Source organism: Stenella coeruleoalba, assembly GCF_951394435.1.
Source record: "Stenella coeruleoalba genome assembly, chromosome: 12".
NCBI classification, from domain to species: Eukaryota; Metazoa; Chordata; class Mammalia; order Artiodactyla; family Delphinidae; genus Stenella; species Stenella coeruleoalba.
In genome coordinates this window covers 50,813,749-50,839,884 of record NC_137158.1, presented here as the reverse complement: position 1 = coordinate 50,839,884, position 26,136 = coordinate 50,813,749, and the positions used below count along the sequence as shown (strand labels likewise).

The 26,136-nt window shown below is 35.3% G+C and overlaps 1 protein-coding gene across 4 annotated transcripts in view; it reads left to right on the top strand.

Moving 5' to 3' along the window:
• TBC1D32 (TBC1 domain family member 32) overlaps positions 1-26,136 on the top strand; it is a 182,397-nt gene that overhangs the window by 72,446 nt on the left and 83,815 nt on the right. For all 4 annotated transcript variants that reach the window (XM_079939019.1, XM_079939017.1, XM_079939018.1 and 1 more), the window contains 5 exons: positions 4,030-4,168; positions 6,762-6,849; positions 8,696-8,814; positions 11,750-11,866; positions 18,571-18,659. In XM_079939019.1, the coding sequence (XP_079795145.1) occupies positions 4,030-4,168; positions 6,762-6,849; positions 8,696-8,814; positions 11,750-11,866; positions 18,571-18,659 (552 nt within the window). The remainder of the gene's footprint in view (positions 1-4,029; positions 4,169-6,761; positions 6,850-8,695; positions 8,815-11,749; positions 11,867-18,570; positions 18,660-26,136) is intronic.

The following is a 26,136-nucleotide window of genomic DNA, read 5'->3' as shown; positions in this document are numbered from 1 at the left end:
TAGGTTGGTTGAGATTTTGTGTTGTAGTACAGGGTCAATCAAAACAAAAATCTGTCCTTGCTTGAAAAGACTATTTTATGTTTTTTATTGGAAGTAGAGATATTCTAAGTTTTTAATATTTCCACCAATATTTTGTTTTTTCTGCATATGTATAATCATTCACTATAAAAGTTGATTTGTCCATTTCTTTTGTAATTCTGGGGTTTTGTTTTACATACTTATATTTTATGCTATCAGGAACATAATTCACTGTTTCTTGGGAACTTTTTAATTATATAGTATTTCATTACTGCTTTGCCTTAAGTTTTATCCTGTATGTTACTAATATTGCTAAATGTACTTGGCTTTAGTTAGTATTTGCAGAGTACATGAGTTAAGAATGTGTCTGATTGCAGATAGCTCAGTAAGACTTTCTTTTTCTCATAAAGCAAGAAGTCTCATGGAATACTATCCAGGCATTGACTTACTGATGTGGTTTGAGACCCAGCCTCCTCTTGTTTTTCATTATTAATGTTTTTTTGGGGGGGTTTTTGCCCTCAAGTTTGCGCTTTTGAAGAGGAAAAAGGTAGAGACAAATGGCTTCTTTTCATGATGCTTTGTCTTTTATTTAGGAAAGAAATCTCTTCTCATTAACATTTTTGTGAACATCTTACTGGATTTGCTGTATGGCCACTTCTTGCTGGATGGGAGTTGATAAAAAAGGAGTTTAGATGGAGGTTGGGTCAGCCTGTTAACACAAAGTATATTTTTCATATCTTTATTTCCTATCATTCAGAGCAGTAAATTTTGAATTTTTATCCAGTCTGATAATCTCTATTTTTTACTAGATGAATTGAAGTTTTTTACATTTTTGCAATGCTAATATTTGGGGCTTATTTTTCTTATTTTGTACTATTTTTATTCTATTTTCTTTGCTTTTCTCCCTTTATTGCCTTATCTTAGATCAATAAATTTTATCCTGTTTTTCCCTTGGTTTTGACTTTATAAGTCACTGTTCTGTTTCTTTTTTTAAGTGGTTGTTCCTAAATTCTCAATATACATATTTAACCATATATTTTTCTAAGAAAGTAAGAAGTAATTGGGTATTTATATCATGTTTTGAAAAGCATTATGGAGTTTAGCATACTTTGACCAGTTGCTGCTCCTCTAAATACTCCATGACTGTCTTGTTATAGTTATCCAGAATTTTGGTTTTATATTTTTTAATCACCTGATTTATTTCTTCACACAGATATTAAATTTTTTGACATGTTTATTATTTTAGGCCATTTGTTGAAACTTGTAGGCCGTTCTTTCTGATAAGCTCACTTTTTTCCCTAATAAGTTTCTAAATATAGTTATCCTTTAATTGTTCTTAAGGGTTTGAGGGTAGTAAACTGTCCTTATCTTTCTGTGTCTGATAGTAGCTATTCTCCTTCCAGCCCACACAAACCACCCCCACCCTGTCCACAGCTTTTGAGGGCTCACATTCTCTCTCCTCTAAATGGTAGTTTATCTGGGTATCAAAGTTTTGATAGAGAATCATTTCTTATTATTATTTGAGGCTTTACTCCACTGTCTTCTAGAATAAGTAGTAACTGATAAGCCTGTTAGTATAATCACTTTTATTTTATAGGTCATATCTTTTCTCTCTCATAGCTTTTGATTTCTTTTTGGGGATGTTTGCTATTTCTGTGTGATTTAAGTTTATCCAGCTTGGTACTTTTTTTTTAAATTTTTATTTTATTTTGGAGTATAGTTGATTAACTCCTGCTTGGTACTTTGAATGTTCTTTTGATTGATAGACTGGAGTGGCATCTTTCTTCAAATCTAGAAAATTCTTAGTATTTTTCAAATATTTCTTCAATTCTCTTGAAGCTTTTACTAGATGTATTTGAAAACTTTTAGTATGTTCTGTCTCATCTGTTTTCTCAAACATTTATTTCTTATCTAGCTACCATTCAATTCAATAATTCTTTGTGGCTGAGAGTTTTCCCATTTGCTTTTTTTAATTAATTAATTTGTTTTTGGCTGTGTTGGGTCTTCGTTGCTGCACACGGGCTTTCTCATTGCGGCGAGTGGGGGCTCCTCTTCGTTGGGGTGCATGGGCTTCTCATTGCGGTGGCTTCTCTTGTTGTGGAGCATGGGCTCCAGGTGTGCAGGCTTCAGTAGTTGTGGCTCGCAGGCTCTAGAGCACAGGCTCAGTAGTTGTGGTGCATGGGCTTAGTTGCTCTGCGGCATGTGAGATCTTCCTGGACTAGGGCTCAAACCCGTGTCCCCTGCATTGGCAGGCGGATTCTTATCCACTGCACTACCAGGGAAGTCCCCCCATTTGCTTTTTAAGTGGGTTTTTAAACAAATACTTCCAAGATTTCCAATGGGTTTTTTAAAAAAAATATCTACCTGTTTTTCATTTCTGCTTTTTGCTTCAGTTTTAATGGAAGATTAAAAAATTTCCTTTGAGTATCATAAATAAAGCTAGTCATTATTTCTAAATTATTTCAGCTGGAATGGATTCATTTAACAAATGTTGATTCTGCTGGCTCTTAGCTTTAGATGTCTTTTGAAATTTGATTTCAAGTGCATTTAAAAATGAGTCTTTTTTTCCTTCACTACTTTCCTCCCTTCTGCCCTCCCTCATTTCCCCCACTTTCTATTTCTATATTCATTCTTCCCTGTCCAGCAGTTTTATGTTTTTTTCTTTTACCCCTATGTTTTAAATAAACATTGTATTGGCATTTTGAGGCTCCTGTCGGTGACGATGAGGATACTGCATATACTGTTAAAAGTTAGAAGATGAATTGATTATCTGCTCATTTCTAGAAATGAAGCTTTCTCTGTATCTTCAAGTCTCCCTAGGCTTATGGCTTGTCAAAAGCCCCAATTTTAGTCAGTTTTATACATATATAAGTATTTTGTTTATATATTTATGTATATAAATTATATATTTTAATTAAACATATATTATTTTTAGTAGTCTTACCCCGTCATGAATCTTAAGCAGTGAGCTTACTGCTGGTCATACATCTCATATGCAACTCTTTGAGTCCTTTATATCCTATTGGAGCCAAATTTGGTTTCCATTGCTTGCATTTGCCTCAGAACTAGTCCTACTTCTTGGTCCAAGGGATATTTATTTTGTGTTTGAACATAGTTATATCTTTGGCCATTGCTGTGTGATCACTGATCGATATGTGTCGGCATGTACTGATTGTTCCTTTTCTGATCAGAAAAGTTCTGGATTTCAAATCTCTTACCAGTTTCAAAACATACTTCTGAAACTTCCTTGGGCAAAAAAGGGCACACTTTTCCATGCTCTGTTTCACTGTGCATATAAACATTTGATTTTGACCTATTTTAATATCCAGTTTTTTTTTTCTAGGCAAGTAGGAATATCCAGTAGGGTGGGTAGAAAATTTTCTCTTACATCTGATACTTCAGATGAAGTGCTGATATCCTCTCCTGTGTTTCCAAATTGCTAGCTCTGACTCACCTATTTACTGTGTGTCTTCTGAATGTTTCAGGTTGTTTTCTTTGTCCTTTCTTTTTCTCTGGAGAATGTTACTGGCCTTTTAGAATTATTTTGAGAAAAAATGTTATTCTCCAAAAGTAAGACTAAGAACCAATGACAATAAAGATAAAATGCCTGATATGCTTTAGAAAGTCAGAAGACAGATACTCCATAATGAAAGTATAGAAATAATGGAGAGTTGGGGCTTGGGGAATCCAGGCACAGCAGAATTATAATAGGAAAACAGAATGAAATTAAGACCTGGTTGAGAGAATCTAGGTGTAATGAAAATGCTGACATGTTCAGTTAATACTTGATTCATTTAGTGAAGGAAAATTATTGGATAGAAGAAATAAGAAAAACAACTCACTATCAAGGAAACCATGATGTTTATCTTATTTTTAAACATTTGAGTACTTTGTAGCCAATGTGTACTCTATAAATTTAATTGTTAGTAGTATTAAGCTGTTTTTTTTTGTTGTTGTTTTCAGTTTTGAGTACAATAAAGACGTTCGTACCTTTCTTTTTACCTGTTTCAGTATGGCTTGCGAAGAGAATTTGTTAGACGATTTACTAAATTTTGCTGCCACTCCCAAAGGACTACAACTTCTTCAAAGAACAGGTGCCATCAATGAATGTGTGACATTTATGTTCAGCCAATACGCAAAAGAATTAGAGGTGCGAATTACCATCTGCCACAGGCAAAAGGAACTTTCCTTTCTGTAAAAGCCATTAAGAACATTATTCTGTTTTCTTTGTGTGAAGAGATTATTAAACCTCAATTAAAAAACCATATAGCATTGTAATATTTAACGATATTTTTTCAGGAAAGCTTTAGAGAGTTGATGTTGGTATCTGTGAGTATTTTACAGGCTGAAACAACTGGATGAAATTGAAAAACTCAGTTAATCATCTAGATGTTTTATAAATGTGGTATCAAACATCTGGCTATACTAAAACTCGGTGGAATTCCAGGAGAAAAACCTTTTGGGTCTAAGTGTATGTGTCATTGGGAGTTTGGGGTTCACATTTTGGAAGAAATAAATATATTTGTAGAGGGGTTTTGTTATTGGTACCATTAAATAAAATTTACTATAAATTTAGCCCTTTATCAGACAGAGATCTTTGAGGTATATTCATCATTTTGCTGTTACAGTAAATATCCCTAGATGTCAGGGCTTCTTAGGATCATAGATATGCTTTTAAAAGTGTTTCCTTTATCTCTGGAAGCTATTGTTTCTTGATGTTCAGACTTCTTATTGTAGCCTAGCAGAAGGGGCTAGGGTCTCTTGGGGATCTTTTTTATTTATAAGAGCACTAATTCCATTCGTGAGCACTCTCTACCTTCACAACCTAATAGCCTCCCAAAGGCTCCACTTCCTACCATTACTTCCAGGGCTTAGGATTTCAACATAGGAATTTTGAGAGGAGATAGACATTCAGATTATAGCAAATATAGAAGGTTTTCAGGCTTTTAGTTTACATAAATTGTGTTTTGATCTGCTGGTGAGTTTCAATTTCTCCTTGTGTACTAGTTAACCATTTGAGTTTCCCTTTTTTTTTTTCTTTCCATTTTTGAAAATATTCAAGTGACTGAGAGAGATTTTTCTTTCTCATTCAGATTCTTGAGACCATGTAGACATAGCTTTTTACTGTTGTGATAATATACCTAGGACTAGATGTCATTTTTTTATATTCATAAATTTTAAAACAATCTGATCTTCCTTTTAATATACTGTTCGTTTTAATAGAAGATGTTGTTCCCTGGACATCAGTAACTTACAACCATATAATTTAGTACAGTAGTTTAATGTTGATTTACACCATTCAAGACATTTTTTGAACATTTAGATTCTCAGTTATCTTGTAAGAAGGCAACTAGACTTTCCTTAATTTTGCTGAAGAGAAATTGGAGATCCGGGCTGGTTATAAATGATCTGCTTGTGTTCACACATGTAGTTATTGATGGTAGTAATACTGGAACTCAGATTAGTCTTAACAGTGTCCATGAAATCTAAGTCTTGTTTAGTGAAGCCCCTCTAGCTTCTCTGAAGTTTTCCTCTGCCCTTCCTTTTTAGTATTTAGTGTTGATCTGGAAGACCCCTGTGGCTGCTAATATCTGAATCAGCAGTGTCCTTTGGGATGATTGATGAGTAAGGTGTTTTTCCCATTGTCATGGAAGAAGGCAAGTGGGAAAAAAGATAGACATTTATCTTGCTGTACTTCTGTGTTATCCCACTGCAGAACTAATGGATGATAAATTAAGGAAAATGGAAAATAAGAGTAATAAAAATGGAAAAGGAAGGCAAATTTATAGAGAGATGAGCAGCAAAAAATTTTAAGAAATAAACCTAATTGTTTCCCATGGTCTTTTAGTCCCCCCCGCCTTTTTTTTTTTTTGCCCTTAACATGGAATGTATAGTTTATATTTTAAAATTTTGATAAAAACATATCCTTATCCTTTTAATGAAATGTTGAAAAATACAAATTCTAAATGGTTAGCTCTGTTTAGAAGTCAAACACTTTGTCTAAGGTCAGGCTGACCTATAAAGTCTGAGGAAGGAGGAATATTTTATAACGTCTTTATTTTCTTATTCTGATTTCTGCTGAGAGATACTTCTGAACTTTACCATGAATACATGGATGATATTCTTTGTGAAATAACAAATTATTTAAGGTTTTCTACAATGTTGTTTAGAAACCTGTATATTAAATAAGGATTGTGTGTGTGTGTGCGTGTGTGTGTATATAACTTCCTTCTTTAGGAAAAAAATCACATTACCTCTAAAACTGTCATTTTTAAGAAGATACCATTATTCTTTTTAAAGTCGTTTATTTGAAAGCCCAGTTAAAAAACTGGCAGTCAATACAGATTAATTAATGAGAATTTATTCTCAAAGAACCAACCTAAAGAATAAAATAGTAAGATAACAGAAATTAGAATTGGAAGGAGTTTCTCTTCATCTGGTCCAAAGTCCCTTATTTTATATATAAAGAGACTTAGAGACATAGTGACTTGTTTAGGGTCATGAAGCAACATAGTTTTAGGGCTGGTTCCAGAACCTAGATCTCTGAAACAAGATTATCAAAAATATTACATTAGTATTAACTCACCCATTGTTATAGTTTGAGTTTTTTCTGCTCTTGTTATCTTTTCTTGAAAGACTGTCCAGCATTTTAATAAAGAAATCAGTAACTCTACATGTAACATGTAAGGAAAATATTAGCATGCTGTGTTTTCCTGCTTCTCATTATTCCTTATTTATGTTAGGTCAGCAGGCATAAAAAGTTTGGCTATGGAGTTCTGGTTACACACGTGGCATCAACAGCAGCAGGTGCAGTAGCACTACAAAGTTCAGGTAAGTTCTTTAGAATTATAATTTAAATAAAATGAGTGAGTCTATACAAAATTTAACTGCCATGATCAAGTATCAGGTATTTCACTCAAAAGTTCTTTTTCCCAAGTTAGGCCTTAGGTAAAAAGAATGTTATTGGGATTTCCTTTTTACCTTTTCGCTTCCGTGCAATCCCACTAGGAATTTTTTTTTTCTCTGTAAAAAAATATATAAATTTTTTCTTTCCTCAGAACCGTGGTGCATAATGATCTAAACTGAGTTATATTGGATGGCTTTAAGAAGCCTTCATCTTATAAATCAAAAGTTTGTCATCCTCTCTTGGTATAATTGCATCTGATAGGATTTAATGCTCAGTTTCAGTAAATTATATATAAATCAAGATTTCCAGTCATAATGATCACACATACATGCCATTTTCTTATTCCTTTTTCTCTTCCTTTCTTGAAAGATTCTCTCTCACCCACTTAATTTTCACCACTATTTTTGGAGTTTGTAGTTGGCGTGTATTGAATATTATCTACTACAGATTGGATTTTTAAGACATTCTAACATTGGGAGATTTAATATATTGTATATTAAGGTTATCTGAACCCTGAACCAGAGACAAGATGTAATCTCTAATAGAGATGCCGTGATTATATTTAAGTCTTAGAAGTGAAGAAACATAACATCAGTGGTCACTATTGATTCTCTCCTCAAATGTAAATATTTTTCTATAGTGTATCTTAAATATTTTTTGGCTGGACTAATTTGGAATACTTATGAAACACGTTTGTTGCAGAAGCTGCCCTAAGCTGAGCCACTTACTCTTTTACTTAAAATAAAATCCAATTTATTTATAGTATTGAGGGACACATTAATGGAAGCATTTGAAGACTAGATTCAATCCCAGATTTTCTTGTTGCTCAAGTCATTAAGCTTCTAAACCTCATATATCCAACTTTTCTTGAGAGGATTAAATGCAGTTTTTCATAGGACAAAGGAAGGAAGACTAACACTGCTCGAGTTCCTCTGATGTCTTGGTACTATATTAGGACCTCTGTGTGTATCATCCCATTTATACTTTACGGCAACCCTCAAATGCAACACTTTTCTCAGCTTTCAAATCGGGAACTGATGCTCTTAGAAGTCGAAAGATTCAAGGACATGTAACTAACAAGCTGGCAGATTTGTAACTTGAACACTGCTATTTTCGATTTCAGAGCCTATATGTTTTCCATTGTACCAGAGGACCCTTTCTGCTCTAATGTGTTATTACGAACTTACTGATTTATGATGAGGTGTTCTGTCTTGCACCTTTCCATATGCTTTGATTCCTCATAAAGGAATTTGATAATTGGGCTTAATAATCACTTTCATTTAGATTTATAGTATCTGACTCAGGTGAATTTAAAGACTGTATAGAGTCAGAAGTTGTATGAAGTGGAGAAATGTTCTAAGCATATGGAAATGCAAAAAAATTGTTACACTAAAGAAAGGGAACACACACTCTTTTGTTGTTTACTGTGCCTCCAGGATACCTCCTTCTTTACACACATACACCCCAGCTTTCAGGCTGCATTTCACTATTAGCTTATTTGCTGAGTAACATGTAAACCTTATTTTTTTCAGGAAAACATGCTTGGAGAGGTCATTGGCTAAAGGATAAAAATTGGGGCTCAAAATTCAGTCCTCTAGGGAAATAGTCTTTGAGAGTTTAGGCATTCCATAGTTCTATGATAATGAGGCACCAAGGATACAAGTATGTCTTCTGTCAGTGTGGACCAGTCTTGTTAGAAGGATAATTATGTCTTGCCTCCATAATCCAAAGAAGCAGTATATTATAAATATGATGTAAAATTCTTCTTAGGGTTTATTAATGCACTTTTAACTGAATTATGGGCCAATCTGGAATGTGGAAGAGATGATGTTAGGGTAACCCATCCCAAATCTACTCCGGTGGACCCTATTGACCGAAGCTGTCAAAAGGTAAGAAATGATTTAACTAACAATGTATAGATTTGAAATCTCTCTCTCAAATTACTTCATCCAGACCTTAATCTATATTCAGTTACAACCAGCAGCCTTTCCTAATTTTTTTCCCTCCTTTCTTTTATTTCTAAATTTTTATTTTTAAAATAAACTTAGTAAAGACAAATACCAGTGTTCCCTGTGAATTGTCTTGCAAGGACGTTTTTCTTTTAGGATATTCCTACTATAATTTTACTCAATTAATAAACAATACACACCAGACATCTTAAAAAATCAAAACAACAAATGCCGACTCAAAGGAAGTAGAAAAAGAACAAACAAACCCAAATTTAATAGAAGGAAAGAAATAATAAAAATCAAAGTGGAAATAGACACTAAGAAACCAATAGAAAAGGTCAGTGAAACTATGAGCTGGTTTTTTGAAAAGATAAAATTGATAAACCTTTAGCCAGACTTCTCAAGAAAAGAGAGGAGCCAAATAAATTGGAAATGAAAAAGAAGTTACAGTCAGTACCACAGAAATCATGATATTACTATGAACAATTATATGCCAATAAAGTGGACAACCTAGAAGAAATTGTATATTTCTAGGAATTTATCCATCTCCCAAGACTGAATCAGGAAGAAATACAAAATATGAGCAGACAGATGACCAGTAGTGAAATTGAATCCGTAATTTTTAAAAACTCCCAACAAAAGTCCAGGATCAGATGGCTTCACAGGTTAATTATACCAAACATGTAAAGAGTTAATGCTTTTCTTTCTCAAACTATTACAAGTTTAAGAGGAAGGAATGCATCAGAATTCAGTCTGTGTGGCCGGCATCACCCTGATTCCACAACAAAAGACTGTGAAAAAAAATTAAAAATACAGGCCAATATCACTGAATGTAGTTGCAGAAATCCTTAATAAAATACTAGCAAATCAAATTCAACCATACATTAAAAGGATCATACACCATGATCAAGTGGATTTATCCCAGGGATGCAGGGATGGTTCAGTATCTGCAAATCAGTTGTTGTAATATACCACATTAACAATTGAAGAATAAAAATCATATGATCATCTCAATAGATACAGAAAAAGCGTTCGACAAATTTCAACATTTATGAAATTCTCAATTCACTGATGTATGAATGGATAAAGAAGATGTGGTATAGGCATAGAATGAAATATTACTCAGCCATAGAATAGAATGAAATCTTGCCATTTATGACAACATGGATGGACCTAGAGAGTATTATGGTAAGTGAAATAAGTCAGATGGAGAAAGACAAATACCATATGATTTCACTTTTTTTTTTTGTATGGTAAGTTCTGGAATTTATTGTAAAATGAGATTTTTCTAACTATCCACAAAACTTATCTTTATGTTTAAGGTTTTTCCTATATGTTGCTTTATTCAAAAAATATTTTTTTTGAATATTATGAAGTTAATATTAATTTGAATAGTATTTGGTCACATATGAACAACTACAGCAACAAGGCTGCACTGTCTATGAATGTGAATATGTGAAGAAGAAACATCATTTACTAATTTGTAGAAGATGAAAAAGTTAACATATGATTTCACTTATATGAAGAATCTAAAAAATGAAGCAAATGAACAAACATAACAGTCATAGATACACAATAGACAGGTGGTTGCCAGAGGGAAGTGTGGTGGGGGAATGAGTGAAATAGGTGATGGAAATTAAGAGATACAAACTTTCAGTACAAAATACATGAGTCAACGTGATGAAATGTATAGTGGTGAATATAGGCAATAATAGTATAATATCTTTATGGTGGTAAAGGTGGTCAAAATGTACAAAGGTTCAGTTATAAGTAGGTAGTAGGGATGTAATGTACAATATGATTAATATAATTACCACTGCTTTATGTTATATGAAAATTGTTGAGTAAATCCTAAGAATTCTCATCACAAGGAAATTTATTTTTTCTATTTAATGTTGTATCTATATGAGATGATGGATGTTCACTAAACTTATGGTAATCATTTCCTGATTATGTAAGTCAAATCATTATGCTGTACACCTTAAACTTATGTAGTGTTATATATCGATTACCTCAAACTGGAAGTAAAAAACAGCTGAAACAAAAACCAACCAACCAAACCTAAGAAAACGTTGAACACTTAGACTCAAATCTAATAGAAAATTGTCATGATTATTTGAAGGAGGGGGTGGGCAGAAGATTTGACACTGAAGAGAAGAAAGGTGTCAATTAGTAAAGTGCCTTGAAAGTCATGCTAAGGAGTTTAGACCTGATGTTTAGTAATGGGCAACCACTGCGTGCTTCTGCGTAGGGGATCGAAAGAATGAACTGTGCTGGAGAAAAATATTCAGATTCTTGTCGATAAGACAAGAGCAGGAGCTTAAAAATTTCATGGAGAGATTAACTTGGTAAGATTGCACCAGAAAATGAGCGGGTTTTGATAGGAAAAGCTATGGCTTTTTCTAATAACTATATTTAGATTACTTGAATTTCCAGTGAATGTAGTTAAAGGATAAAGATAGCCTTGTGACCTGAGTGCTGTAATATATAGAATTTATTATTATCTTGCTCCAGAGCCCCAAAGTATTTTTCTTATATTTTCTTATGCATCAGATATAACAGTGCAAAGAATGAGAATGATTGCTCATTTCATTTTTTGTCAGAACCTAACTTTCAAGAGATACGTGATATTTTAAAGCATTTTCCAGTTCTCATTTATGTTTTGTTACAGTTATGTATTGTTAGGACATAGATTATTGTTGACGTTAACTATTTTGTACTTATCATAGATGCATATATTTCAGTTATATGGATTGATTAGGCTTATTTTAAAAATTGCCCTTCGCATTAATGAGTCTTCCTTGGATGTGGTTAAAAAAAATGAACCCTTTGAACGACTGGTTTTTTCTCCCCCTCCCACCTTCCCCCACCCCAGTCTTTTCTAGCACTGGTGAACCTGTTATCTTATCCTGCTGTTTATGAGCTTGTAGGCAATCAGGGTCTTCCTAATAAAGAAGAATATTCTCTTCGTGAAGTCCCAACGAGGGTTATTGTAAGTCATTTTCTTTTAATCTTTCACTCTTATAGTGCCGCTTTTTAAGATCTGTAGTAAAAATGCAATTTAACAGAAAAAAAGGTATACTAAATCACATTTAAAGACTGTTTGATTTATTAACCTATAGAATGTTAGCTTCTGAATTATCTGTAAATGGGATCTTTGATCCGCTAACGGTGGTGGCACCTATTGAAATAACAATGTTAAGGCTTCCCAACTAGGAAAGAGATTTGGCATATATAGAAGTATGTGTATGAATTATTTTTAGGTGACTTACATTAATAAATTGTATCGAAGGAGTCCAATGCATTTTCTGCCTATATTTTAAATGAACTACATATTACTGCCCCATGAGGGCAGTATATACATATTTATTTAATTTGAGACTTATTTTATATTCATACTCTAAGATGGGTAATTTGTTTTAATCATTCAGAGACATTTAGTTCCTCATCTTTGGGTAAGTTTATAAATTGAACACACATAAATATGTGTATATATGCATTAGTAAAGAATTATTTAGTTCTGAAATTCTGTTGTTAATCATTACTTTTATTTCTGGTCACTTTGTCCTGTGTGTTGTCTTTTTTTTTTTTTTTTACGGTTTTGACATTTTGAATTCTTCTAATTCTTTTGACCCTAAACATTTTATTTTTTTAAACTTTCTCTACTTTGGGAAATTTTTTATGATTTATGTGAATGAAATATAAAGATAGGTATTTTTTATCATTAAACTTTTATATTCTTGAAGTGTTCCAATTTTATCTTATCCTTACTTGTATCTTGGCACTTCTCTTTTTTTGCTTGTTTAATTTTTAAATTTATTTTTTTATACAGCAGGTTCCTATTAGTCATCAATTTATACACATCAGTGTATACATGTCAATCCCAATCTCCCAATTCATCACCCCCACCCCCACCCACCCGCAGCTTTCCCCCCTTGGTGTCCATACGTTTGTTCTCTACATCTGTGTCTCCATTTCTGTATCTTGGCACTTCTTAAGTAGTTTTATAATTAGCCATTTATGCGCCTGTCTTCCCTACTATACTGTGAGGGCCTGAGAGCAAGTAGGATATCTTAGTCATATTTACATATAGAACATAGTAGATATCCAGTGAATGGTTTTTAAAAATATTTCTAATATTATTACCTTTATTGAAATCTGTTATGGAACACAAGTACAAATGAATTATTTAATCTAGCGCAATCGCTTGGATGTTTGTTCTCAAGTTTTCATGGATGTTCTACAGTGCATAGTCAGAAATATCTTTCCACTTCTGTTAGGATTGGTCTTTTAGTTTTTTTAAATAAATTTATTTATTTATTTTTGGCTGCGTTGGGTCTTTGTTGCTGCGTGTGGGCTTTCTCTAGTTGCGGTGAGCAGGGACTACTCTTCATTGCAATGCATGGGCTTCTCATTGTGGTGGCTTCTCTTGTTGTGGAGCATGGGCTTTAGGCGTGTGGGCTTCAGTAGTTGTGGTGCACGGGCTCAGTAGTTGTGGCTTGCGAGCTCTAGAGCACAGGCTCAGTAGTTGTGGCGCACGGGCTTAGTTGCTTTGTGGCATGTGGGACCTTCCAGGACCAGGGATCGAACCCTCATCCCTTGCATTGGAAGATGGATTCTCAACCACTGGATCACCAGGAAGTCCTGCTCCTCTGTCTTTGAGATTACTCCTTAGTGGTACGTAGAGCTCTTACTCATGCCTTTTTACAGTTACATAGTGCTCTTGTGTGGATGTACTAGAGTTTATTTATCCAGTTGTCTATTGGTGAACCCTTGGTTTCTTTCAGTCTTTTACTATTATCAATTATGCCAAAATTAATAGCCTTGGCTTATCTTGTGTTTACCAGTATGTCTGTAATTTTTTTTTTTGTATCGCTGCATAACAAATTGCTACCAACTTAGCAAATTAAAACACCCACTTATTATAGGTCAGAAGTCAAGTACTGTGCGCCTGGGTTTTCTGCTCAGAGTATTAAAAAGACTGAAATCAAAATGTTGGCCAGCCTGAGTGCTTGTCTGGAGGCTCTGGGGAAAAATCCACGATAACAAATTCGTTCTTGTTATTGGCAGAAGTCAGTTTCTTATAGTTGTGGGACTGAAGTGCCTGATCTCCTGCTGGCTGTCAGCCGGGGGCTGCTTTCAGGGCTTTGTCAGATTGTTCCCTCCATGTCAGCATTGAAGAACTTCACTCATGCTTTGAATCTCTCTGACTTCCTCTTCTGTAACTAGTCAGAGAAAACTCTGCTTTTAAGTGTCTTATGTGATGAGATCAGAGCCACCCTGATAATCTCCTCTTAAAATCAACTAATTAAGGGCTTTAATTACATCTGCAAAATCTCTTTACAGCACTACCTATTGATACATTAGTGTTTAAGGCCTGAGAATCTTGGGGCCATCTTAGAATTCTGCCTACTACTGATTTTTGGGCTGGATTTCTATAAGTGGGATCCCTGCGTTGAAAGGTAAATTCATATGTAATTTTGGTATGTATTGCTAGATTTCCAACCACAGGGAATAATTCTTCTGCATTCCCATCAATAAGATATTACAGTGCTTGTTTCCTGACAGGCTCATAGAAGATAATGTGGTCGGTGGTTTAGATATTTGTCTGACAGGAAAGACGTGTTAATTTATATTTTTCTCATTATGAGCAGAATATCTTTTCACGTGTTTAATGTTCATTGACGTTTCTTCTTCTCATAGTGGTCTTTCAACTTATTTTTGCTTTTTCTCTATTTGTGTTATGTTTCTCAATTTTAAGAAATTCTTTATACTTTAAGAATATTTGGCCTTCACTCTTCATGGTTTCCTATTGAATATCTACCAAAATTCTAAGCCCTGGAACAACTTCCAACTTGTACTTGTGTATATTAAAGATGAATGACACAAAATATTCTTTTCCTCTGACAGATATATTTTTCAATTGCTTTTCTATTTCTTTTCTATTTATATACATTGTATATTAGGTTGGACCCCTTTAGTTATTGGAGAAACTCAATTTGAATTAGTTTAGGCAAAAAAGGGATCGACTTACCATCTTGCAATAAAATCAGAGACAAGTGGAAATAGAACTTTGAATTCAGTCAGGTCGACATCTGTCTCTCTTGCTTTCCCCACTCCCTTTCTTTTTATTGCTCTCCATTTTGACTTTATTGAAAGGCATATACATAGTATAGTGGTTAAGAGTTTGTATTCTGAAGCCAGACTGCCTGGATTAGATTGCTGGTTCTGCCTCTTACAAGCTGTGTGACCTTGGACAAGTTTGACCCATTTTCTCCTCTGTTAAAAAGAGGGCAGTACTGTTACTATCTCAGAGTTGTTGTCAGAATTAAGTGAATTGAACTAAGTTAAATATAAAAGTTTAAATCACTGACTGGCAGATAAGTGCTATATAATTGTTTGCTGTAATTATTATTAATATGTTCTTCTGCAGATGGTGTCCTCTATAGAAGAACACACGGGAGGGACTACCTGTCATTCCATACTGACACGTTCACCATCCCCCCTTGCATTAGTTTCCTAGGGCCACCATAACGAATTACCACAAAGTGGGTGGCTTAAAACAACAAATTTACCCTCTCTCAGTTCTGGAGGCCAGAAGTCTGAAATCAAGGTGTCAACAGGACCACATTCCCTCCAAAGTTTCCAGGGGAGAATCCTTCCTTGCCTCTTCTCATTTCTGGTGGTTTCAGGCATTTCATAGCTTGTTACTGCATCCCTCCAATTTCTGCCTCCATCGTCACATGGCCGTCTCCTTTTCTTTCTTAAATCTCCCTTTGTCTTTCTCTTATAAGAACACTTGTCATTAGATTTAGGGCCCACTTGCCTAATACAGGATGATCTTATTCTCAAGATCCTTAATTTAATTACCTCTGCAAAGACACTTTTTCCAGATAGGGTAACAATCATAGGTTCTGGGGATTAGAACATAGACATATCTATTTTTTAGAGGGAGTCACCGTTCAACTCACTACACCACCACAGTGGCATTTTCCTCTACCTCCTGTCTATAGACTGAATGTTTGTATACCCCCCAAATTCATATGTTGAAACCTCATTCCCAGTGTGATAATATTTGGAGGTAAGGTCTTTATGGGGTGACTAGTGCCTTACTAAAAACCCTAGAGAAACCTCTCACCCCTTCTGCCATCTGAGGACACAGCAAAAAGATGACTGACTGTGAACTAGAAAGTAGGTCGTCACCAGACACAAAATCTCTGGCAACTTGATGTTGGACTAACCAGCCTCCAGAACTGTGAGAAATAAACTTTCTGTTATATATAAACCACTCAGTCTGTGCTATTCTATCACAGCATCCAGAATGGACTAAGACACTCCCCACTTTGAAAAATCCCAAGGGAGGACCTTAATAGACTGAGTTTTGTTCATGGATGTTTATGGACTAACCAATCACAAACCACTCCTAATAGTGCAGGTATAGGAGTATTGGCATTATGGTTGACATATTCCTCACCCTTCACTTGGCCCTTTCTTAAGTAAAAGGGATCAGATAGCACAAACACAGCCATTGGGACAATTGTAAACAGAATAGGCACTCAAACATATATTGATTTATAGAGAATGCATATTCCTCTTTGTTTTTCCAGTCGTGGTTTCATTCTGGCTTACTAGATTACTGAACATATTCCCAAGCTAGACAATATGCTTTTAAAAAAGCACAGAGTTTCAGACTCCTTTTTGAGTCCCAAGCCTTACTTGCAGTAACTTATTTCTCAGAAGCTGTTGCTTAATTTAGGAAACTGATTGCCTTATTGACACACATTGTAGTGCTTACAAACTGAATTTCTCCATAAGGTGGGCTTCCCGGGAGTTTACTTCCCTAAGTGGTGATCCATCAGTGTAATCCCCTTTGAAGAAGAATTTATTTACTGTAACATTTGTTCTCTGAAAATGCATTATCATTGATAGATAGCTGCTATTAGCTTGTTGGTAATACATTCTCTACCTTGTATTCTTACAGTATCTAGTACTTAGATTCAGAACTAGAACTTTGGAGTCACAAGGTGTCATGTACTGTTTTGAAATGAGTGTCCAGCTACGTAGCAGCCAACAAGGACAGATTGTTTAAGATAGCAATCTTTTCATTCTTCATTGTTAGGCAGTTTATTTAATATTTGCTGATTGTAAACTCTTTGTGCTAATATTATTTACACATTTTACAAGACGTTTGTAGAATGGTAAATGCATTCCTAAGTGTTCCATGTAAAGTTTCAGTTGGTAAGCATACAAAATCCAGTTTTTCCTGTGTCTTGTTTAGTATTTCTCAGATGTGATTTTTAGATCCATTATTTCCTCCTCCTTACAGTCTTATTTCCTGGCCTCTTACGTATTTGATATGTTTGTACTATCATCTACATAGACCTCAGAAAATATTATGTGACTTTATTCCCTAGAATAACCATTCCTCTTTTGCCCTGTTGGTTACAGAAATACCTTGAATTTAAACTCGTGGAAAGTAACAAGTTTCTTGATCAGGAAAATGATCAATGAGAGAGACAAGTATTTGCTATGAATAAATTTCTTAGGCCTGAACCCAAAGATATGCACAAAAGCGAGGTCTTATAGAAAGAAAGGCTTTTAGAGAATGCTCAAAATTTTGTGATAGGCTTAAATTGTCAGTGCTTGGGACAATTGATGGCACCTAGGCATCAGGTTCTCTCTGTACTTGCATCAGTGATTTTTAAGCATGGTTACCCATTGCAACAACTGTGGGAAGCTTTTACAAGGATGTTAATGCCAGAATCATACCCCAGGGATAGTGACTTAATTGCTTTGGGATAGAGCTTGGACAGCTATTACACTTACTTTTTTTTTTTTTTTCTTTTGGCTGTGTTGGGTCTTTGCTGTGCATGGGCTTTCTCTAGTTGCAGCGAGCGGGGGCTACTCTTCGTTGCGGTGCCCGGGCTTCTCATTGTGGTGGCTTCTCTTGTTGTGGAGCATGGGCTCTAGGCGCACGGGCTTCAGTAGTTGTTGCATGCAGGCTCAGATGTGGCTCGCGGGCTCTAGAGAGCAGGCTCAGTAGTTGTGGCACACGGGCTCAGTAGTTGTGGCTCACGGGCTCTAGAGCGCAGGCTCGGTAGTTGTGGTGCACGGGCTTTGTTGCTCCGTGACATGTGGGATCTTCCCGGACCAGGGCTCGAACCCGTGTCCCCTGCATTGGCAGGCAGATTCTTAACTACTGCGCTGCCAGGGAGGCCCTATATTTACTTTTTAAGTTCTCTAGGTGATTGCAGTGTTTGCTCAGGGTTGGAAACCACTGCTTTACATGAGCAGAGAATATCTATTAACAAAATCTCAAATAATTCCTAGATAAAACTATTTAAATCCACTGTTCATGCTTCACATTTTTAGAGTTCATATTTGTTTTTCAAGGTAGTTTACATTTTTAGCAGTTTAAACAGTATTTAACTGGCTGCAATAAGCAGCTTTGGCTAAACATTTGATTCATTTCAGGAATGTTTACACGTCTTGATGCTCATACCACACCCAGACCAATTAATTCAGAATCTCTAGGGGTGAGATTTAGGCTTAATTAAAAAAATGTTTTTTGAAACAGCTCCCTACATTCAAATGCAAAGCCGAGTTTGAGAACCACAAATCTAAATAAATATTTGTTGATTTGATTTTCTTTAAATGGTTTCAGCCAAGAACAGTCTAACTCAGTCTCTTTTACAGGATATTATTGACAGACTTATAATTTTGAATTCTGAAGCCAAGATTCGTTCTTTATTCAGCTATGAACAATCACACATCTTTGGTCTAAGGTAAGATGCTGAATTTCACTTGATGTTTTCTTATTGCAAAAACAGTTAAGGATATGTTCTATATCCTTTAAAAAAGTATTTAAAATAAGCTAATTTTTAAAGCATGTTTAAATGTAATTTGTCTTCCTGTAATATTACAAAGTAAATTATAGTCACTAGATTTTTACGTTTACATATAGTCACTCGGTTTTTAGGTTCTGTACTATCACAGTGTATTTCACTTTTGCTCGATTCATTAGAGGCATTCTGTGGACTATTCAGTTTACTCAGGAGTCAACTGGGGCTTCCCTGGATTGGTGTTGGATTGGACTCCTGCCATAATGTAGTCTTGAAAGAGGCCTAGAAATGGATGATTTATCTTGCCCAAATGTTGCTCCTCAATGTTAATCATACTCTTTAACCCAAGGTTTAAATCTTTTCTGGTTGAATTTATATTCCTTAACATTTAAAAGCAGCTGAATTAAAGAAAATTTTTACTTTCATAGGTTCATGATTTCCTTTCTACTAGCAAAGTAACTTTTAAAAGTATGAGGGGGAGGGTGTCAGTGAGAATGTTCTACCTAAGAAATAAAGCAATTACTTTTCTAAAATTAGATTTCTCTAATGGTAGTGTATATTATAAGTCTTAAGCCTTTTTTTTTACATTCATTAATAGCTGAGTTTCATTTTTGGATTTATAGTTCAAAGAAGGTAGGAAAAAAAGCTGCAGCTATTATAGTTCTTTGTGGTGGTATGCTCTTTATCTCAAAACGTACTTTCACATTAAATTTTAACTTTCTGTGAATAGCATCAGATAATCATATAGCAAGCAGTGATGAGGAATTCTGGGGAAAACCTATCAGTAGAATCTCCTTTTGCATAGCAAGTATGTTTCTGAGTTTTCTAATTATAGAACATAGATTTTGGTCTCTTGTTATTAATATGTTGAGTAAATTTTTTTTTTCTGTATGTTTTCTTTCTTTTGTAGAGTAATATTTTCTTTTGGTGTTCTTCTGGCAAAATATTTAGCAGTAGGATTTTAAGTCATGTAAAAAGCAATCCAAGAAGTAAAATGCTCCTGGGAATAAAATATATTAATTTGCATAGTGTATGCTTTCTCATAATGTCTAAATGGAAACTAGAAAATTTGCCATCCCATTGTAGATACCTATAATAGCCGTGCAATATAGTGGTCAGCAACATGGACTCTGGAGTCAGTCTACCTACTGTTTACTAGTTTTGTGAAGTGAGATCTCAGTTACCCATCTGTAAAATGGAGGATAACTATATACTTTTCCTCACAGAGTTACCATGAGACTTACATATGAAAAATTAGAAGGGCTTATAGCAGTGCTTGGCACATAGCAAGCACTATAAAAATGTTAGTAATAGATATAAAGTAGCAGTACTTCGTTTCTTTATATCTCTCTACTTGCTGTATACGGTTTTTGAGTTTTACTTAGGAAATAAATTGACTTCATTTTTTCAGTATCTCAGTAGTCTTCCACATCTGCCAAGAAATGTGCTGTTTACAATATCAGCATTCAGACAAAGAAAATGACAAAACCACTTTTTGAGGAAAAGTTTGTATTTTAATTTTATGTGTCTTTTAACAGATTTTTCTTTGACAAGAAATTTCATGGTATTTTGAAGTCCATTCTTATAATACTCAGTTGTATTTTTAAGTTATGCATCTCAAGTTAACTTTCATTTTTTAAATGAAACTTTCACTTTTCTATGAAAGTTTACTTTCATTTTTAAATGAAACTTTCATTTGTCTATGAAAGTTTACTTTCATTTGTCTACTGTTTCAGTCTAGCATTGGTCACTGAGGTCCAGTGGTGATAATTTAAATCATAGCTTAGTATTATATAAATCTCATGTTTCTATGTATTTCAGATTTTTGCCTGTATCATTTTCTTTCACTCCCACAATTTTTTGTTTTTAATTGTACCGTTCCCTCCCAGTAAGTCATCTCATTAATGTGTTTGATTTCTACATTTAGCATTTCTTTGTTCCATTCACTTTATTTTTTTTCCCCTTGCTTCAGAAATCTAGACTAGCATGATGGTAAGTTTGATACAATTTCTTTAGGTTTACCACAGCTCTTAGATGAGGCTAATTTGGGGCTTAAGGAAATGTGGATTTTCACATTCAACAGCATCACATTCTATTTAAGTTTCTGAATTTTTATTTGCCAAGATCTTCTTACAAATCTTGTATTGTAAATGACTAATATACAAGAAGCTTGCTCCTTTGATTAGCCCTCCTATCCTCTTTGTTTCCACTTCCAACCTGTCCTTTTCTACTACTGGTATCAGTGTGCAGACATGCCTTCACATGTCCCATTTTACAATGAAATGAAACAAAACACACGCACGGAGAAACTCCTTGACATCACATCTCTCTGCAGTCACTGTCCTATTTCTCTGCCTCTTGCAGCAAAATGTATCTATACGAACTGTCCCTACTTGCTCACCTCTGCTTACTCCTCAGCCCCCTTAGATTTGACACTGACTTTACAGTTCTGTCAGAACTGCACATCCTACTCATCTCAAGGTCACTTATAACTTTTATGCTGATGAATCTAGTGGATTCTTCTCTTGATTCTCATCTTACTGTAAGTAACATTTGACATAATGGGCCATTTCTATGTGAAAGTTCTTTTAGCTTCTGTGATACCACATACTCCTATGGCTGCAGTTTCTCCTCCTTTTCATTCTCTAAGCAACCTCTGAATGTTCAAATACTCAGGGCTTGGTCCTGGGTCCACTTTTTTTCTTTACACGCTGCCCCTAGTTCAACCACTTACTCCTTTGCCTTTAAGTATCATCTGTATGCCAACGGATGCCCCAATTTATATCCCCAATCTAAACTATCATTCTGAGCTACCAGACTCATAATATATGACTGCATCCTGATATCTCAATTCATACATTTCTCAGATATCACAAACTTGTCTAAAATTGAACTGTTGGGTCTTCTCCCACAAAAACAAAACAAATCTTTCATTTCCATCTTATTAAGTGGCCCAACTATCTATTTAGTTGTTCAATATTGAGTCATCTTAACTTTCTTTCTTTGTGTTTCAAACAATAATTTGTCTTTATTATAAAGAAATTAACCAATGCAGGAAATTAAATACAGTAAATTAAATGAAATTCCTCCTAACTCTGAAAGTGATATTATTAACACTGAGGAAAATCATTCTAGATGTCTTATATGCATATACAGACAGAAGAATAGCTATATGGAAATATTTTATAAAAATGGAATCATAATATGGTTGCTATTTTAAATTCTAAATGAATTTTATAGAAAAGGAAAAGAAACCCTAGTGAAACAGAAGGAATTGCTGAATTTCAAATAGCTGTTTTTTCACTCCAGAGGTAATTATTTCCCCAGCATTTCCTAGAGCTTAAGAACAAAGATTATATAAAACACTTCAAGTGGTTTGAGCATTATAATTCACTTTTAGACAGTATGCTCTGTGCTACATGTGGGAGATGTAATAATGTGTAAATGTGATGTGGTTCTCATTCTCTTTAACTTGGCTACCTAGTGAGGAATTGGATTTTAAGATAATGAAAAATGTGAGGTAATTAATGCAGAAGAGAACAGCATCTTTTTTTTTTTTTTTTTGCGGTACGCGGACCTCTCACTGTTGTGGCCTCTCCTGTTGCGGAGCACAGGCTCCGGACGCACAGGCTCAGTAGTTGTGGCTCACGGGCCTAGCCGCTCCGCGGCATGTAGGATCTTCCCGGACTGGGGCACGAACCTGTGTCCCCTGCATCGGCAGGTGGACTCTCAACCACTGTGCCACCAGGGAAGCCCGAGAATAGCATCTTTATAAAGCTCTCCATCTTCCCATTTTAAACAACTGGCAATTCCAGACTCTATTATGGGCCTGTCAAGGAGCTCCAGAATATCTCCACCTTTCCTGTGTATAATATTTTCCACCTTACTCAGCCTGAACTAATGCTCTGAGTAAGTTAGACTTATCTCCCTCAAGCACAGTGTTTATTATTGCCTCTATACCTGTTTGTCTTGAATATTGTCTTCACTTTTGCTGTCTTTGTACAGATTTGGATCATCCTTCAAGGAAAAGCTTGCTTCATGAATTACTTTCTCCATGACTTATTATAAGAACACTCTGATAATTTTCCTGAATGTCCTTTGCCTTTTCTGTCATTCACACATTCTTAATTTTATTTCTGTCTCTGACTAAAACTTAAACTTCCCAAGGGAGTATCATTTTCTTTTACTTTCATGTCCACCACATTGCCAAGTACTTTTTGGTTATTTGTTTAACATTCATTTGCTAAATCTGTTGATTAAAAACAGTTGCCTAGAAACTTTTTTAAAGAAAGTTGTACATTTATTATATGCTGCGTGCAAATTATTTTCTTGAACACCTGTCTTTTAAGGGCACTAATTAAGGCGCAATGAGGTTTTTGTCCTCGATAATTTGAGCTATAATTAACATGACGTATTAATTTCAGGTGTGTAACATAATGAGTTGATACTTGTATGTATTGTGAAACGGTCACCACAAAAGTCTAGTTAAGATCATCATCACACATAGTTACAGGAATCTCTTCTTGTGATGAGAACTTTTAAGATTTACTGTCTTAGCAGCTTTCAAATACGGAATACACTCTTCATCCATTTTGTGCCCCCCCCCCGCCGCCCTTGGCAATCACCAGTTTGTTCTCTGTATCTGAGTTATTTGGTTTTTTTAAAATAACATGCTTATATACTATGTCTTGATTTTTGAAATTTAGATTTGATCTCTTTTTTGAATACTTTTAAAATTTTTATTTATTTATTTGGCTGCGTTGGGTCTTAGTTGCAACACTTGGAATCTTTGTTGCTGCGTGTGGGATCTTTGTCGCTGCGTGTGGGATCTTTGCCGCAGCATGCGGGCTCTTTAGTTGCGGCATGTGAACTCTTAGTTATGACATGTGGGATCTTGTTCCCTGACCAGGGATCAAACCTGGGCCCCCTGCCTTGGGAATGTGGAGTCTTAGCCACTGGACCACCAGAGAAGTTCCTGATCTCCTGTCTTAAAGAATTTCGAGTCTTAGGACTTAGGTTTCCTCTGCTCTCCCTCTCTCCCTGCTCTATAGTTTCATCACAATCTTGATTAAATCACTATTGAAAGTTTACATTATTGTGTCTATATAAATATTATTCATTTATGGACCAAGTAGTATACTATGACTATTTCCTTTTTCCTACTTTATTTTTTCTGAAGTGAACAATTGCATGGCTTTTTCCTACTTGCTTCATTTTCTGTGTATCTACTAATGTATTTCCAGACTGTCCTAAAAAAAAAAAATACACTACGTCTGCTGCTGCATAACACTTGTGTAGTGCTCATTATATCCCAGGTACTGATATTAGTTTCACATTTAAATCTCTTAATTTTAGAACCACCCTATCAAATAGGTACTCTAATTAGCTTCATTTTTTAAAATGACTCAGCTGAGCCACAGAAGTTAAGCCTTTTAAGATGACACACCTAGTAATTAATGAAGCTGGTATTTGGACCCAGATGGTCTGGTTCCAGAGAATATAATGCCTGACCCATACATTGCATTGTTTTACAACAGGCGTCCCCAACCCCTGGTACCGGTCTGTGGCCTGTTAGGAACAGGGGATGAGCAGTGAGCGAGCCAAACTTCATCTGTATTTACAGCTGCTCCCCATCACGCGTATTACCACCTGAGCTCCGCCTCCTGTCAGATCAGCGGCAGCATTAGATTCTTATGGGAGCTCAAACTGTACTGTGAACTGTGCATGTGAGGGATCTAGGTTGCGTGCTCCTTATGAGACTCTAATGCCTGAGGCGATCTGAGGCGGTGATGCTAGTGCTGGGGAGCGGCTGCAAATACAGATTATCATTAGCAGAGAGGTTTGACTGCACAGAGACCATAATAAATCAATTGCTTGCAGACTCATATCAAAACCCTGTCAGTGAGTGGCAAGTGAAAACAAGCTCTTGGCTCCCACTGATTCTGCATTATGATGAGTTGTATAATTATTTCATTATATATTACAATGTAATAATAACAGAAATAAAGTGCACAGTAAATGTAATGCTCTTGAATCATCCTGAAACCATTCTCCCCCACACCCCAGTCCATAGAAAAATTTTCTTCCACGAAACCAGTCCCTGGTGCCAAAAAGGTTGGGGACTGCTGTTTTGCAACATAAATGTCAAGGGCCTTATAACCATTCTGTCCAATTATATTTTATAGTCTCAAGGTTTTTACATTCTTGAAGGCAGGGACCATATCCTGTTCATATTTGTGAATAATAAACTAAAGGACATCAGGTAATATTTTATCTTTTTTTCTTATATCACATGTGTTTGTACTGGAGGATCTTTTAGCCTTATATCTCAGCCTTCCTGGGATTTCCCTTCACCGTCATCCTGGGAATTGCTTCTTCTCTCTTCTGATTTGGATTCTCTTTTACCTGGGATTTAATTTCCTATTTCTTGGCTTACTCCCATGTTTTGATGGAGATAACTTTTTCAGAAAGGATTGGGGGATGGAGATATCCACAATATAATGTCGGGAGCTACAAAACAAATGGGTAAGTTGTAACTGATTTAGTAGGTCAGCAAAGCTAAAAGTAAATTGGCAGGGAATGCCCAGAAGCAACTTTTTATCACAGTATTCTAGAAACACTAGGAATTAGAGACACCACTGAAAATGGAGATGAAAATAGAGGATTAGGTGTGAAAGTCTAAGATTTTCAATAATAGGATTAGTTCAAATTATAAGATTTAGATATGCCCTCACATTCTCTCAATTCCTACCCACTCAGCCTAGGTTACTGTTCTTCCCAACTTCGGCAGAACATTGGAGGTTTACCTTCTGGAAATCGTGAATCAGAGACAAGTGCAGCTAAGGGAAGCGGTATTGTGTTGAAAAAGACTAAATGTTATTATCTGTCAGTTCAAGAGATATATTATCATTCAATTTCCTCTCCTCCCCAAATTTGTTTTTCTTAGCATTAATAAGGCATTATTTTTCCATCTGCTTAGTTTTTCCCTATGTATCTACCAGTAATATATCTCAAGACTTTTTCTGCAAAAGCATAATAATAATAATGTCAAATATGACAGTGCTTACTGTGTGTCAGGTATTATTCTAAGCACTTGGAGGATTGGTTTAAGAAGATTGGTGGAAGAGGTATATAGATGATCCTCTGAGAATACACTCAGATTGAGGGAGTATTTTTGACTCATGTCAATGCTCTGATCTCTCCTTCTGCAAAAGAGGTAAAATAATCCCTTTTGTTTGTCAGCCTCTTTCCTCAGCTACCCTAGTGCTTACTCAGCTGGGCTTATGAGGAAGTAGACATGGTGGCAGGGGCTAGACATTGTTTATCAAATAAGGATCAAAAAACAGGAATATTTATTTAACAAAGAGAACATGGATTTGCTCCAAAATGTTAGGAGACCATGTGTGTATCTTGTATTGCC